The sequence below is a fragment of the Branchiostoma lanceolatum genome, chromosome 16, assembly GCF_035083965.1.
Source record: "Branchiostoma lanceolatum isolate klBraLanc5 chromosome 16, klBraLanc5.hap2, whole genome shotgun sequence".
Taxonomy (NCBI): Eukaryota; Metazoa; Chordata; class Leptocardii; order Amphioxiformes; family Branchiostomatidae; genus Branchiostoma; species Branchiostoma lanceolatum.
Genome location: NC_089737.1, coordinates 10,501,009 through 10,518,302, shown reverse-complemented (window position 1 = coordinate 10,518,302; position 17,294 = coordinate 10,501,009). Strand labels below are relative to the sequence as shown.

General features: G+C 40.0%; 1 protein-coding gene across 3 annotated transcripts; it reads left to right on the top strand.

Moving 5' to 3' along the window:
• Positions 1-1,778: 1,778 nt before the first annotated feature.
• Positions 1,779-15,902, top strand: LOC136421451 (DBH-like monooxygenase protein 1 homolog). Of its 3 annotated transcripts, none has more exons than XM_066408767.1 (13): positions 1,779-1,912; positions 5,704-5,918; positions 6,423-6,569; positions 7,294-7,476; positions 8,102-8,185; positions 8,863-9,057; positions 10,156-10,258; positions 11,210-11,376; positions 12,316-12,504; positions 13,258-13,317; positions 13,645-13,778; positions 14,888-15,077; positions 15,710-15,902. In XM_066408767.1, the coding sequence occupies exons 1-13, from the start codon at positions 1,870-1,872 to the stop codon at positions 15,875-15,877; spliced, it is 1,878 nt and encodes a 625-aa protein (XP_066264864.1). In that variant the 5' UTR covers positions 1,779-1,869; the 3' UTR covers positions 15,878-15,902. The 3 variants fall into 3 exon arrangements, with proteins under 3 accessions (XP_066264864.1, XP_066264865.1, XP_066264863.1); XM_066408768.1 differs by having other exon boundaries at positions 1,787-1,912; positions 5,713-5,918; XM_066408766.1 differs by having other exon boundaries at positions 1,787-1,912; positions 5,695-5,918.
• Positions 15,903-17,294: the final 1,392 nt, after the last annotated feature.

Below are 17,294 nucleotides of genomic sequence, written 5' to 3'. Positions count from 1 at the left end.
CCCAGGTAAAAGTGTTTTTCCTTGAAAAAATGTCGATGAAAAATTGTCCCCATGAAAAATTGCCCACTCTAAAAAATTGTCACCGTGAAAAATTGTCCCCATCATAAAATGTGTCCCCTTGAAAAAATGTTCCCCATGAAGAATTGTCCCCCCATGAAAAAATGTGATCTATGAAAAAGTGCCCCAAAGCAAGTGTCCCCAATGTAAAAGTATTTCCCCACGAAAGTGTCCTCGAAGTAAGTGTTTCCCCCTGAAAAATTGTCCCCCATGAAAAATGGCCCACTCTAAAAAATTGTCCCCGTGAAAAATTGTCCCCATCATAAAATGTAGCTCCTTGAAAAATTGTTCCCCATGAAAAATTGTCCCGCATGAAAAATTGCCCCCCCCCCCATGCAAAGGAGACATTTTCATGGGCGACAATTTTTCATGGGGAAACACTTTTATTGGGGGACACTTGTGTGAGGAAATACTTTAACATGGGGGATACTTGCATAGGGGGCACTTTTTCATAGAGGGCATATGTACTAATTTTTGCACGAGTGAAGCGAGGAAAGCGAATGCTAATTGCATTTCCCTAAGTCATAGCATTACCGCATGATTGGTATTCGAATTATATTCTAAGTCTTTATCATGCTACCTTTGTTGGACTTTTCCCGATAAGACAAGAAATCGAAGTTGGCATACTTGAGGTCGTCTGAAACCTTAGTGTTTATTTTATTTTATTTCATTTTTTATTCTATTCAAATTGCAGCAGGCAATACATGACAACCCAGGCAGCAATAGCTGATATCGGGCGTCTAACACATAGCACATACAATAACAATGTTGAAAATTACGCATACATACAAACATAAGTGTTGTGCTCTAATGTCTATGGATGCTTGATAACGAGCTGGATTCAAGTACGATAGACACAGCTATGAGGGTTGACTCCTTTTTGTAATTGTTGTGCTTTTGCAGCATGCTATGCGGAGTGACCTCAGCGACGATGACAGTGCTCGACGCAAAGTAGTGCGGACCAGGATCCCTAGCTTAAACAATTTTGCCTTATGAGATCATATAAACATATCATGTAAAATCTAGCATATTAGTTTACATGAATTCTTCAGAGCATGTGATATTAGTGACGTCAACACAACTGTCTGAAATAGTCAAATGTTTGCCCATGACGTGCGTCAGTTGTTTACTGAAACACGTCACCAAAATATAGACGTAATATTGAAATATAGTCAATGATATTATATTGATAAGAGTTTGTTTTTACCTCTAATTGATCTTTAATTGACTTCTGACGTCAAAGCATTTATCAATGTAGTCCAAGCCCTAAGAGCTGTAGGAAAGCAGCACTGCACTACAACTAGCAGCTTGAAAAGGCAGCATGCTTCACCTCAACGCAGGATGACTACTTAACTAGTAGTAGTAGTCCACTGTTTTCTGCTGCTGCAGTAGTTGAAACATCCTGCAGCTGCAATCAGTCTTCCTTCAGTCCCTTCCACTTTGTGCGATTCGCTGCGAGCTTCCTTAGCTCCCGTAAGTACTACTTAACTACTTGTATACAATAGATACAAGTGCCATGTAGGTAAAATCGTACGCGTAATCTTCAGAACCCCCATGTGTACCCGCACTAATAGCAGCCGGTGTGCCAATGGGCGGTAGGCCAAAGTAAGTAAGTGCCAATGGTTGGGGGATGTCCCATATTTAAACAAATACTATTTGAAACTCGTGACGTTTATAGCGTTTGATCAAACATGATAACCTTCCGTACTGACGCACTTGAAAGGCTCCTCCCACCATAATCTTCGCCTATAAAGCCCAGTGTCCCATCGCCAGTCTTTCACCCTTTTTGTAGATCAAGACTTAAAATTCATCATGCTGTGGTTGCTTCTCTATTTTGTAGCTGGCGCTAGTGGTGGTAAGCTATGTTCTTTTCTCACATTTTGGCGACAAATCAGGGGCCAGCCTTAAGGGATAGTATCGTATGCAGGCTGCAAGAAGTCCATAGATTATGTAAATGTGGGTGTCATTTGCTTAGAAGTTACAAAAGCTCCAAATATTTCTTGGAGGTATGAAGCCCTTGAACTCTTATAACCATTGTTCCATGGCTTTGGATCATTCAGACCAAACCTGAAGAACTGAAATTAGTTTTTTTTTAAATCTCATTCATTTTCCGTGCTGGTATGGTTTGTCAGGTGCCGAAAATATTGTATGTTAACCTTCTCCAGTGCAGGAATGCTTGAGAACTTTAGGCCACTGCAAGTAAGTTTTTTGATGACATCCTATGTAGACTCTAGTGCAAGAGGGCAAAAAAATAGTCTATACCAGACTAACCGCGTCGGCTACAGAGAGAACATTTGCCGGGGGACTTTGGCCATGGAGGATAACATTCCCATCCAGGGTTGCAATATTGGACCCTATCTCCATAGCCGACTCCTTTCATACAGTTGACTCTATTTGGCCAATTTCTACTATTTTCAAAGCGACCCGCAGAGGATGGTTGAGTCTAGCAAAAAAGCATGATTGGTAAAAACAACAAGTTGTCCTAATTTAAAAAAAAGAGAGATATGCATGGTATCACAGTCAGCGAGTATTTTATCCCTGTCTTTAAGAAGCGTACAACGTGACCATTATGTGGTAGTCTAGTATCAGTTGTTAACTAACTCAAGACTATAACATTATTGTCGCGTCTACAACTACCTAACTATTTTCATTCTGCAACTTCACTCATGACCATCTCAATAGCGTCACACAGTTTCCGGTCCTGTTTTCCCCCAAATCGGCCTAGGCGAAAATCAATGCGCGAGCTGATGCCATCCATACAATGTACTTCCTATGGCCCTAATCACATGATATGGCCTCACATGACATCCTTATCGCATGGCGTTCTGTCGTAACGAGCTATGTTTGCTCACCTTTAATAACCCTCAAACCACCGTATGGGGTCAAAACTGACCCCAGGCGTATATCAACATGTGCCATTTTGACATTTCGAGTCGAAAACAAAATTTCTTCAGTGAGCTTGTTTGTATATATGTCTTATAACTTCTCACAAGTTTTTACCGAGATTGGCTCATTGTTGATTAAGTTATCCTAGAAAGTTTACGCATGGTCCAGTGGGGTCAAAACTGGACCCTTGAACTCTTATAACCATTTTTCCATGGCTTTGGATCATTCAGACCAAACCTGAAGAACTGAAAATAGTTTTTTGAAAATCTCATTCATTTTCCGTGCTGGTATGGTTTGTCAGGTGCTGAAAATATTGTATGTTAACCTTCTCCAGTGCAGGAATGCTTGAGAACTTTAGGCCACTGCAAGTAAGTTTTTTGATGACATCCTATGTAGACTCTAATGCAAGAGGGCAAAAAAATAGTCTATACCAGGCTAACCGCGTCGGCTACAGAGAGAACATTTGCCGGGGGACTTTGGCCATGGAGGATAACATTCCCATCCAGGGTTGCAATATTGGACCCTATCTCCATAGCCGACTCCTTTCATACAGTTGACTCTATTTGGCCAATTTCTACTATTTTCCAAGCGACCCGCAGAGGATGGTTGAGTCTAGCAAAAACGCATGATTGGTAAAAACAACAAGTTGTCCTAATCCAAAAAAAAAGAGATATACATGGTATCACAGTCAGCGAGTATTTTATCCCTGTCTTTAAGAAGTGTACAACGTGACCATTATGTGGTAGTCTAGTATCAGTTGTTAACTAACTCAAGACTATAACATTATTGTCGCTTCTACAACTACCTAACTATTTTCATTCTGCAACTTCACTCATGACCATCTCAATAGCGTCACACAGTTTCCGGTCCTGTTTTCCCCCAAATCGGCCTAGGCGAAAATCAATGCGCGAGCTGATGCCATCCATAAAATGTACTTCCTATGGCCCTAATCACATGATATGGCCTCACATGACATCCTTATCGCATGGCGTTCTGTCGTAACGAGCTATGTTTGCTCACCTTTGATAACCCTCAAACCACCGTATGGGGTCAAAACTGACCCCAGGCGTATATCAACATGTGCCATTTTGACATTTCGAGTCGAAAACAAAATTTCTTCAGTGAGCTTGTTTGTATATATGTCTTATAACTTCTCACAAGTTTTTACCGAGATTGACTCATTGTTGATTAAGTTATCCTAGAAAGTTTACGCATGGTCCAGTGGGGTCAAAACTGACCCCAGCAAAATTTGCACTCATATTCCCTATTGTTTGATGCTTGTTATCTAGTAACATGTATCATAAGGGTTATTATGATCATAGTTACATAATATAATTTGTAGAAACGTGAAAAAAATTTTTTTTAAATGAACGTAAATATTAATGACGTTGCGACGTATCATGACGTTATTTATGTGATTTTATTGACGGAAACCAACAAATTAGGTATTTCCATACAATTCAAAGGCACACGATAAAACTTAACTATGAATTATGTATGATAAATCATAATATATCCAAAGACGCTATTTGTAGATGGCAACAGGAACGACGTAAAAATGAGGTCATTAGAATTATATTCATATCAAGTTACACTAGCGAAATCCGCCATCTTGGTTCCACCATCTTGAATTATTCTAAATGCATGTTTTCATGATATAACCTAATAACACAATAAAAATGGACCAAAACGTTTATATTAAGATTGTTTCTGTTTGAATAAACATGGTAATAATGAAATTTGAGGTTGAATTAGCCGGTTATAGCTTATCTAATTATATCGTACGCCATCTTAGATTTTGACCGATGACGTAATCAAATATGCATAAATTATGAATATTAAATCATAAAAGTGATAGTGAATTAAATTGGTTGGTATTCATGTAAGAAAATAAGTGCAGTTTGAAAAGACAGCCCTAGAATTACATTGTAAAATCCAAAATTAGCCTTTTTCCAAATATGGGTCTAAGAAACCGGTTGCCATAGCAACATGAAAACATTGATTAGATATTTCATTACATCAAAATTGTTGCCAACGAAATTTTAGCAAAGGTGACCAAGTTTGGTTGTTCTAGCGTAAGACATTCAGATGCTATATGACATCAAGTGTTGGCGCAGGCCTCAAAAGAGCCCGCTTGTCTGAATAGCGTTAGTTGCAAAAGACGATGTTCCCTATTTTTGCATAAATTATGACAATGAGCAAAAATTATTAACACCTAATCATGTCAAACTGTCCCTTATAGATTACTTAAACTATATATATATAAAAACCACAAAAATAGTCACCAATAAAGCTATATTTGTAGAAAACATTGTGGGGTCAGTTTTGACCCCATACGGTAAGATTAGTCGTAAAAAAGCTATGGTGGTTTGAGGGTTAATGTTGATCTTATGTGTTTGTATATGGCCTCCTTCAGTCAATATTGACATCGTAAAATCCTAATTTATGTGAAGTATTAGAAATTACATAAGTTGATACGCCATATCATTCAACTTTCACACCCGCCATGATATATTAACTGACATTATTAAAACAATACACAGTGTATGGAAACTATGATGATGGCGAAATTGCAACAATTACCTGTATAAAAAGGTTATGTGTTCACAGTCTCTCATTTTAAACATTCTTTCTCCTAATTTGCATATCTTCTCAGCAACGGTAAACACGTCAGTACATGCAGCGATAAAATTGGCAGCGACACATGAAGTAAAATGAAGGAACTGCTACTTTTGTCCTTAATTATTCAAGCTATCATAGTCTCTGCAGTAACCGCGGGAGATTTGACCCATCATGAAGCTCTGGACGAAGACGGAAAGTTTGTCGTGTTTTGGACGTACGACGAAGACCAGATCGAGTTTGAGACTCACGTACAAACCCGGGGGTGGCTCGGCCTGGGACTGTCCCCGAACGGCGGGATGCCGGGATCGGACATCGTCATTGGCTGGGTGAAGGATGGGCAGGCGCACCTGACTGTAAGTTTCATCCCCAAACTCCTTTCTTACCGTACCCAGTAATTCTTGCCGTACCCGCTAGAACTTTTTGCCGTACTAAATAATTCTTGCCGTACTAGTTAAAAAGTTCTTCCGGGCCGGGCCGTACCATGGTGTCAGCCATTTGGTACGGTAAAAATTAAAAGGGCACGGCAAGAATTTCCGCGGCTACGGCAAGGATTTCTAGTGGGTACGGCAAGAATTACCTGGCACGACAAGAAATGAGTTTGCTAAAGGTGTAAATATTAGAGTTCAGTATTTGCGTTAGGCAAATATAAACATTTTTGCCCTGAAATATCAACATTCTCTAGTGGAGACAACTACGGTAAAAAAAAATAAAAAAATATAACCTTCTCTGCGAAGGTAACAACTGACATAAATTGAAACAGGTTTTAAGGAAATCGTTTTTCCTAGTAAAGAGGGCGTCAAACACCTAATCCCACGCACTGTTGAGGTTTGTGTTCTACCGAATCTTGTTCATTTCAGGACCGTTATGCGGTAGAGAACTCGCTGCCCCCTGAGGACGAGAGTCAGGACTGGGAACTTCTGTCTGGGTACGAGAACGACACCCACACTGTACTCAGGTTCAAACGGAAACTACAGACCTGTGACGTCAGAGATCGCGTCATCAATGTAAGTATAGCGGCAACAACGTTCTTGTATTAGTATTTCGAGCATATCGTTTGACAGGTAAGGAATGGATCGCTATATGCCATGCCTAAGGCAAAATGTGTCACTTTAAAGGTTCGAGTATTGCTTTCAATATTAGCGCTTTTTACAATCATTCGTGTAGAAGTGTTGTTTTTTCGTGTTTAAAAAGAAAATGCTTGTTACTTAAAAATCCCATATAAAACGTTTTCACTCACTTTTCATATCAATGAGGCGGTCAAGTGCTGATTACCATATTGGTGTCATTGATTTGCATTTCAAAGGACCGTGCTTCAAGCGTTAGCCTCCGTTGCAGACTCCTTCCGGCTGTTTTCATTTTCTAAGTTCCAGTTTTACTATTAAATTTTTTTCTTGTTGTTGGCCAGCAATTAGAAAAAAATGTAATAGTATGAAAACAATAACTTGAAAAAGAAAACAGCCGGGAGGAGTCTGCAAGGAGGCTACAAGCGTACACTGCGTTTAGAAAAAACAAACTTATCTGAAACTTGCATTCTTCTGGTACGGGAGATGGGAGATGTTCGAGGGGATTTAATATGTCAAAAGGTGAGGGCCCCTGAAACATAAACAAAACATGCCTGGACATTGTCATGCAAATCAAGACAATGATCGAGGCGAGAGCTGTTAACAAGTCATGACCTTCACCTTTAACCTTGCGCATGCCTACTCGAAATCGTAACCGAACTTATAGAAAGACACGGTGCGACTGCTGTGGGCGTGGAATGATGAAGACCCGGTCCAAGACTCGGGACCATCGGGACCGACGTACCACGGTACCAACAGAGGCGCCCGCAGTACCATGTTGCTGTGGACAGGGGTGAAGGAAACGACTCTACCGGACAACGTACTCACGCATGACCTGACCATGGCAAACGTACGTGTTGGCAAAGGAACACCGTCTCATGCCAGGCACGCTGCTTGTATATGACCCTGCGATTGGTCCTTCTGGCTGCGTTTGCGCTTGCCAGTCGTCACCGACCAATCACGTTGCCGCCTACGGTCAAGAGGCATTGTGATTGGCTGGTAACTTTCAAATCCTTCCAGCAACAGCCAGTGTCGCATGATACAAGCGGCGGGCCTGACATGAGGTAATGATAAGGGACTTTGTGGTTCAAACCGTTGCCTCTGACTGTAAGCAGCGACACCTAGCTGTACCAGTCAGTATTGCCATGAGGAAGGTGACAACAAAAGGTCACTGTAACGTCGGCTGTTGATTGTATATAGATCCTGATTGTGAACAAAGAACCTTCTTATTCAGCTAGTGATTTTTTCAACTTGATGAAATTATTCAACGATGCTGCTTCTATCGTTGAAACTTATAATTTCATAAAATTTACATGACACATGTCGGCAATCTTTTTTTCGTATACTTTCTAACGTAATAAGAACCGTACGTTTTCTATGATATGACCATATGTAATGATTTGTTTTTGACAATCATAGCTTAGACACATTACTCTTGTAAATACGAAATGTGTCTCTTCATTCTTTTTCCAAAGTTGATCATTCCGGCAAAGCAGACCACCTACTGGTGTAAGATAGTAGAACTTCCCAAGTTGGACAGAAAACACCACCTTATAATGGTAAGTACTGCTACAAGAATAGGGTAGACTCTGAGTTGTCTTTCAGTTGAAAATTAACAGATAACATGAGCTTACCATGAAGTGTAATGGGTTTAGCGAACAGCATTAGAGTATACTTTTGTCCAACTTATGGATATTCAGTCTCAACGAAATTTCGGATGAACCCTGTTATGGCCATCCTGTCATGCTAGACCAGGTGCTTGCATGTAAAAAGCAACGACACTGGCGTAGCGCTGGCCGTCGATCAAATAGATACTCGGACCCCTAACATTGTTGAAGGGGGAGTACCAGCCAATCAAGTTCCCGCCTACGGTCTTGAGACCACGTAATTGGCCCCAAAGATAACTCACCCAATACCGTGAGTCAAACTTTCACCGTATTGGTACAAAAGTATTACTCTGCTCTCGTAAGACAAGTTGGCAACGCACGTGGAAATATATTTGCACATTAACCCACACATTATAGAAAAAGTGGGAACATTCGTCTTCCACTGTCTCGAAAAAGAAGTCAAACACAAATAAGATAGAATTTAGTGTTAGTATTTGAACTAGAATAGTCACATGCTTTATTGTTACTAATTGTCTGTCCGTCCTTCCATGTTTCATGTACTTGCAATTAGCCTACGGGCAAGAACTTGCAATAAAACTTATTAACCGTAAGGCGTTTGCGAAATGCAGGTAAGTCCAATGATCACACCTGGAAACGAAGGCATGGTTCATCATATGGATTTCTACCTGTGCCACCAACCCCCTAACATGACCGGCATCCCTCATGACCACACCGGGCACGACTGCGCCGACCCCAACATGCCCAGCGAATGGAACGGCTGCTTCATGGGCTCGATGCTTGCAACGTGGACTATTGGAGGCTTGGTAGGCAGTTGTTTCTTCCTCCTTTTTTTCTTTCTTAGTATGATTGTCGGATCGTGCGAGATCTGTGTTGTGGATTTTTTTTTTTTTTTTTACACTGCCCGGCTTATGGCACCCCCGCTTGTGGGTGGAGCATATATGCATAGAAACGAGGATCTAACTCTAGCAACGTGACCTCCGTGGTATCTTTTTTAATCTTTTTTTAAAGGAAAGCTGCACAAAAAATTGAAAATCCTTCTATGCTATGCTTAATATATTCCAAAGTCAAATTCTTACTTCAAGTTGTTTCACATAAGTCCGTCATAGTTCTGGGATTTTCTACAGTTTGCAACTTATGCCGTGCTGACGCCTTCTCACCTGATAATTGAATTATATTACGTCAGTGTTTCAAATTTTTTACCTGATGATTGTATTATATGACGTCAGTGTTCTGAAATTCAATCATCAGGTGAAAAATTTGAAACACTGACGTCATATAATTCAATTATCAGGCGAGAAGGCGTCAGCACGGCATAAGTTGCAAACTGTGGAAAATCCCAGAACTATGACGGACTTATGTGAAACAACTTGAATTAAGAATTTGACTTTGGAATATATTAAGCATAGCATAGAAGGATTTTCAATTTTTTGTGCAGCTTTCCTTTAAAAGCTATATTCTGATTATCTGTAACTCGTCCGTAAAATTGCTATTATCTATTTCGGTAACTGTGATAAAGTCTTAAATCAGTAATCATCAACTAAAGCATTTTATTTACAGACAGACTTACGTCAAACCTGCAATAGACAGATACCATACTCCGTAAAAATGTAGTTATGCAAACAAAAAACTAGAAATGTAAATATTTGATAAACATGGAGCCACTCGAGCTCTCTCATTTGCAAAACCAATGATTGACGTGCTATCATTGATTGAACCGTTTATTGTGATGGACAGTCAGGAGTGGTATATAAACAAATAGCTTTTCATTTAGAAGCTAATTTGCGTTTAACTGGGTAAAACACATATTGAAGATTCTATGCCGTCAATAGAAGATTAATGAGTTCTCCCGCCATACGGAATTCCAAGCGTTTTTTTTCCAGTCATTTAATGTTTGTTCACAGAATTTCATGATGCCGGACCATGTTGGTTACCCCATGGGTGAGGATGGCGACACAGAATACGTGCTCATGCAGACTCACTACGATAACCCTCAGCAAAAGGAAGGTACGTGCATTTTATTTGATTTTATTGGAAGTCGGCGATACAATACACGTGGAACACAGGCAGCTATTGCCGGTGTCGTGACCCACACATAAAATATTACACGTAGGAAAACAATTATTGCATGGACTCAGGCATTACAAATCACGAGCGAAGCAAAAAATAACTTGCCTGTTCGTAATCACCATGATTATGAAAAGGATGCCCCTGTAGCTCAACTGGAAGTAGCCCCACAGCTAAGCTCCTTGTTCCTATTAGTTGTTAACTGGGAGGCCTCATTTCAAATCTTAGGACAGGAAACCTACGTAGCTCGGTTGGGACTGCATTCGTCTTTTGGAAGGGACGTAAAATCGTAGTACCGTGTTTTGAGGAGGTGCCTCGAGCACATTAAAGGTGAAGGTATAGCAACACCACGCTGTAAATATCTAGAGCTGCCACTGAAACAGCAGGAAAACGTCTTTCCTATATGTCACTAGTCACTACAAGCAGCAACCCATGATGATTATGAAAGCTGAGTCTTTTTCTTAGGATTCTTTATTTTTTAATCAAACAACAGGAATAACAAATACCGACAAGATGGCAGCGCACTCAAGTTAATACAACTTATATCAATGCGCCATCAGACAAGAGAGGAATATGATTTATACAGTTATATACTTATATACACAAAAGTTAAACAAATAAGTGAAAGCGTTTAATACATATAGTTAATATGTTTCGTTTCCCAGTAAGCGTACACCCCCCCATCTAGATATGACTGAGGATAGAAATGGGATGTACTAATTTCAATGCTTCGTCAGTATAATATATTCTTGAGTTGAACTCATGATATTACAGTTTGAACTGGGGGAGCAAAGAGAGGATCCGTAGATTAACAAATATTTGATAGCATCGTCCGAAAGTGATCGGTGATCGGATGTCGAAAATGTGTCCTGCAATTTCTTATGATTGCAGGGGTGGTGGACCATTCTGGGATCAGGATTCACTACACCCCTGAGCTGCGTGAGTATGACGCGGGAATCCTGCAGGTCAACGATAATTTCAGCCCGCTAATGGTGGTGCCACCGGGGGTACAGGACTACAGGGTGGAGGCCCTCTGTGAACCTGGCTGTTTGGACGCGGTAAGGGTGAAAATGAATGAATGAATGAAGACCTACATGTATATTGTACACACATACCCACTGGGTTCAGTGCAGGTCCCAACACTGAATACATAACAGTTTGAAAATACACACACACACATATACATATACATATATATATATTTATATACAATGAAAAGCTAGCACTAGTCTAATGATTACGTTAATTTGGCCTCTTCTCGCTTCTTAGTAATATTGGAAAACCCGTTTAGCAAAACCAAGGGCGAATCCCTCCCATTTATCAAATAATAATAACTTTTTTATTATTCAATAAATGGATGGGGTTATGTTTTCTGTGCCACGTATGTGGACAGCATGATTCGAATAGTTATGGATGGATCATTACGGATTTTGGTAGGTAAGAAAGGGTAGGGAAAACAAAGGTCAAGTTCGATAGTAAGCCTCCTAGTGGCTTTGTACGGTAGTAAAGCAAAACTTCTGGTTTTGATATCCCGTGTTCTAGACGTGTTGTGGTCGTCACGTTTGAGAGGTAGAAATGGGGTAATTTTTGTAGGTTTGAGCCCCCTTGCGGCCAGAAATGCAGGGGCAGTTTTTGTTTAAGGCTGAAAAAGAATAACTAAACGAAGGGGTTGTCGGATTGTCATGTATAGATACAATACATATACACAAGAGAAGATAATTTGTGCACAAGTGTGTTTGGAGACCAGAGGTCATGTACTTACTTGCTAGAGGTCATGTAGAAAAAAAATGCGTATGTGTTTAGTGAGGAATCGTTGTTTCACCGCCAGGGAGTGAAATATTATCTTTGGCTTGTCTGTCAATGCATGTGCGCATCTATAAGCACAATATAAATTAACATCATGCGCCCATGTATGTAGGACTTGTTGAGGCACAATGCAGTATTATCAAGGGCGTGAAGTCTGCCATTTCTGATTTCTTTGTTCTGTTTGCTTTCAGTTCCTTGAAGAATTGGGCCAGCCTATCCATATCTTCGCAGACGTCTTGCACGGCCATCTTCTATCCGCCAAAATGAGAACAAGGCTCATCAGAGACGGGGTGGAACTGCCAGAGATCGCCCGGGATGACAACTACGACTTCAACCTCCAGTTGACCAGGGTACTGGAAGAAGAGGTGACGATTCATCAGGTAAAGGAACTAAAGCGTAAAAATGCAAATCTAATAGCTTCAAAAGAAGTGTTTTGTATTGTGACTTTTATCAAATTGTGTAACTATGTAGATATGTTTGCTCCCTGAACTATCCCACTAACGATACGATTAACTCACGTGATCACATTTCAGTTAAAAGTAGTAGTCTATTCAGGCCCTATAACGAGTGTGTCCGAGAAGTTGATCAGGTTAATGTTTTCATAAAGAAATTTATTATCCGACTAAAATTCTGATTTATGAGAATAGGATCTAGCTTTCTTAACTACTACTACCACTACTGCTGATGCTACTGCTGCTACTTCTACTGCTACTACTACTACTACTATTACTACTACTACTACTTCTGCTGCTACAATTACTACTACTGCTGCTGCTACCACTACTGCTCCTACTATCACTACTGCTACTACTACTACTACTAATACTTCAACACTACCACTACCACTATTACTACTACTACCACTGCTACCCCAGTGACTAATACTACCACTACTACTACCTTCTATAGTACAACACAAGAATTAGACTCTATATTTTCGACCGGTTATCTGGTCTTCTTCAGGATACCCGATGACGCGGTTGCTCAGTACAGATCAATCTTATGAAGTGTGCACCGGGTCAAATGCGATTGGAAGTCTTTACCGTCTCCCTGTCCATGGAAGAAAAGGAGGTGGGCCCTGGTACATTGGTTACTTAACTCCCCTTGAAATGATTTCATTTGATCGCTTCCAGGGTGACATTCTCATGACGGAGTGTGTGTACGATTCGAGAGGCAGGGACACAGTAACTTACGTGAGTACGAGACCATTGTGATACAATTCATACACATTTTCAATTTTGAATATCCTTCATAGCAAGCTTTAAGTACAAAATGTAGATTCTTTCAAAGGGTTGGGAATACTGTCCCCAAAATCCCAACAGATATTTAAGGTCTTTTAAAATCAAAAATGTCCTGCTGTAAAATTACCCCCCTCCAATCTGGCAATCAGCATAAGTCCCTGTTGGTTATGTAATCAACATATTAAAAGTACCTTCTTTTTTAAGCAGAGGCAGACGTAAAAACAACATACACGAACACTTCAACACCTGCAATGAGCATGTATGTTTGTTTTCTCCCAGGGAGGCTTGTCCACAGCGGAGGAGATGTGTCAAAGTTTCCTGTTTTACTACCCCAGGATGAACATGACCTTCTGCGGCAGCACGGTTCATCCCTTGAACACTCTATCCTTCATGGGTGTGGAAGAAATTGACAGGTAACACGAAACCCACACATTATAGAAAAGGTGGGATCATTCGTCTTCCACTGTCTCGGAAATAGAAGTCAAACCCAAATAACATGGAATTTAGTGTTAGTATTTAGACTAGAAAAGTCACATTCTGTATTGTTATCTATTGTCTGTCCGTCCTTTCATGTAACATGTACTTGCAATTAGCCTACGGGCAAGAACTTGCAATAAACTTATATACTAATCGTACTTGTGTTGCACAACAGTTCTACGACATTCTTCGCCGGTCGGGCATGCCATAGCCTCACTGACAAGTGTACGACAAAATGAAAATTAAACAGAAGTGACTACAGCTCCTGTCTATTGCTATTGAGGCAATGACCATGGTCCAGACGTTTCTACTAACTTCTATCTGTTCCTGTTCGCGTGCATGTTTGAATATTCGGCCTGAAATGTATTACACCAGTTTCGTACGTTAAGTACAAGACGCATAAGACGAGAGAGATACTTTTGATTCACTCACACCGGGACGGATCTCTACAAGATTTGCATCATATGATGCTGTTCTCACACTATCTATAATATGTAATTCTAAGTTGTTTCTAGTGCTCTATATGATCAAAATGATGCTCAAATGATGATATTTGCATCCATTGACATGACTTTCCTGCAGCCAGCAGAGATACATTTACATGTATGAACGTAAGTTTTATTACGGTTTTGCTGATCTCAAAACAGCCTGCAGATTTAAGGAAATAATTCTGTCCAGGCCTTTTTTAAAACTATATTACACCTTTCTAGCTCTGCATTTTGGTGAAGTTTGGACAATAGCTGTTTGCTACATGATAAGCATATGTTGTACCTGGTTATAAATCATCTGAAGGATGGCGGAGGGGAGGGGCTATCAGAATATTGTTTATGCATTAAGCAACTGCTTGTCCAAATATAACGTCAAGTTTGCAAATACAATTTGTTTTTTCATTTAGAAAAAAATTATCTTCATATCCTTTTCCGGTGCTGTTGCGTCCCACTTTAAGATCTAGAACAAAAATCCATATTCAAGTCAATAACCCTAACTACAAGTCGAACCTATTACTAACAGCTAGCTATAACTTATTCAATCTTTCCCGTTATAGCTGGAATTTCTACGTCGACCGCATGAACATATCTATCATGAGTCCACCCGCGATGACCAATATGAGCTACTTGGACGTTGTTAACGGGATCTCGTGGAACAACGACTCAGTCCACCGATTCAACGAACATCAGCTGAAAGGGACGTACGCGTCAGGCTGCATGGGCCGGCCTGCAACAATGGTGGATTGGGTAAGATGCTTCTTGAACTAAAGGAAACCCAAGCAATATTAGGGCCCGAAAATCGGATTTTGAAAATCATATTTACTTACTTATTTCGTCATTTTTATACATGATTAGTTCAAACAACACCGTCCATGATGCAAAAATATGACGTTCTTGTGATGTGAGAACTGCCTGAAAGTGTGACCTGTTTTTTTGTAGGCTCGCAAAACTAATGGGATCATCGTACGGCACGATTTTGCGCGGTTTTAAAATGTATAAAATATGAAGTTATTACGCAAATGTGCTAAACAATGTTAGTAAATGTCACTACCATAAAGATTTTAGCATTTTTAAAATTTCATTTTTTTTCTCTAATATTGCTTTGGTTGCCTTTATGAGTGGAGGTATTGTTTTTGGTCCGAGGGTCTGTTTGTCTTGGAGTGTGTCCGTAGCTATTTGAATATATTGTACAATGACAGGATGTAAGACGGAAAATGTTTTGAATTGAAATGGGCTTCATTTTTGTAAATATTTCGAGCACTTACTATCAAGATGTTATGTTAAGATTTTAGTTGTCTTATGTCAGAAAATTGGAATATATCCTTTTTCAGTTTAGCTCGAATAACTAATAAACTCGCTGTTGGCGGTTATTTCTTTAGCGGTCTCTCGGCAAAGAGCGCCACCTACCGGATCCAGAAAGTGGTCCACCCACAGTGAACGAGTGTCTCGACCGTACAACTGGTGGCAGCGTGGGGATTCACAATGATTTTCCAATCACCATCTTCATTACTTCTGGTCTTGCACTTATCACGTCGAAGTTCTTCTAATAAAGCAATTCGATTTTTCTCTGCATGTTTCTGTTGCAATCTTCGTTACTTAGTTAGTCTGGTACCAGCCAATCGTGAGCTTCTGGGAATCTTCTCGGTACTGGTACTTTTCCACCCGCCGAGGTGGACAGTGAACTCCGGGAAGCGGGATGAAATTACGCAACCCTGCTGACGATCCAGGGCACTGTTATAATAAGAAATATGAGCTTTCAGAGAGATCAGTTATCAGAAAAAGTATCAGATATGGGGCCGGTAAAGTCGGGTCGGTGGGGTGATACCAAACTAATAGAACTAATCTAGATTCTACGTTGATGAAGGTTAGGCATCCAGGTAGTAAGATACGCCAAAAATAGTTACTCAAGCAACTGGATAAAATTTCGAAAGTTGATTTCGAAATCTAGATTTTACTTAGGGCGGCTTTACATCCGTGTTGGAAGTAAACATATCAAAAATTGTTTATGTAAGTTAATTTTTTTTGTCTGGTGACTAGGTAACATGTACTTAGCCAGGCCAACAGTAAGAAGGTCTTCATATACTAACTGAACACCCCCGTCCCCATATAGTCTTGATGTGATGTCCAACCGTGTATAGAACATCTGCATACAATTGTCATAAGGATGTTTTGAGTCGTAGCTCACTTGTTGAATTCGTTCCTGTGAGCTACCTGGTGGGACAGAAATAAAATCTATTGCGCAACTTTCTATTGTACAACAATTGTGACAGACACAATGTTTGGCAAATTGTTAAACGATTCTATACAGTACGCCTAACATCCACGGTATTCTATTCGTATGGAATAGGGACTACATAATAAGGAAAAAGGTATGATGAATGCACAAATGCGTTGTGTACATTTATTTGCGTAGAGTGGTAGATGAAAATCGGTCTAGATATAGAGAGGTCGAGCGAGGAAATATTTAAATGTGAAAGTAGTCAGAAGGTAATTAGCAAAACCAAAATATTACATGGAGGCAACAATGACTATAGTTCTCACTGTCCTGTACATAGACAGTCACCAAGAGTTAAATACCTAGTGAGACTATTGACTGAACCAAGCGTTACCCAGCACCAAGAGACCACCGTCTAGCGATATAATAGACGTTAAACAAGGACAAGAACAACAACAACAACAATACTAGTCGGGGCAAAAGGTTAAATCAAAGGTCCTTATGTGTCCAGTACAATTGGCATAATAGTGCGTCAGTCATAAGTTTGGTTGAATTCGCTTTTATGGCTCATGGGCGATTTCAGTTGAAAGGCCCGCCATAGATGGGAATGTTTCATGTTACTTGATGGGGGTGATATCAGAAACATCGTGAATTTGTCTGATAACTTATTCTATAATCAACACACACAATGAACGTATTAAAATGAATATATTTCACCAATGTGATTTTCATGCTGTGCGTGAGTTTTT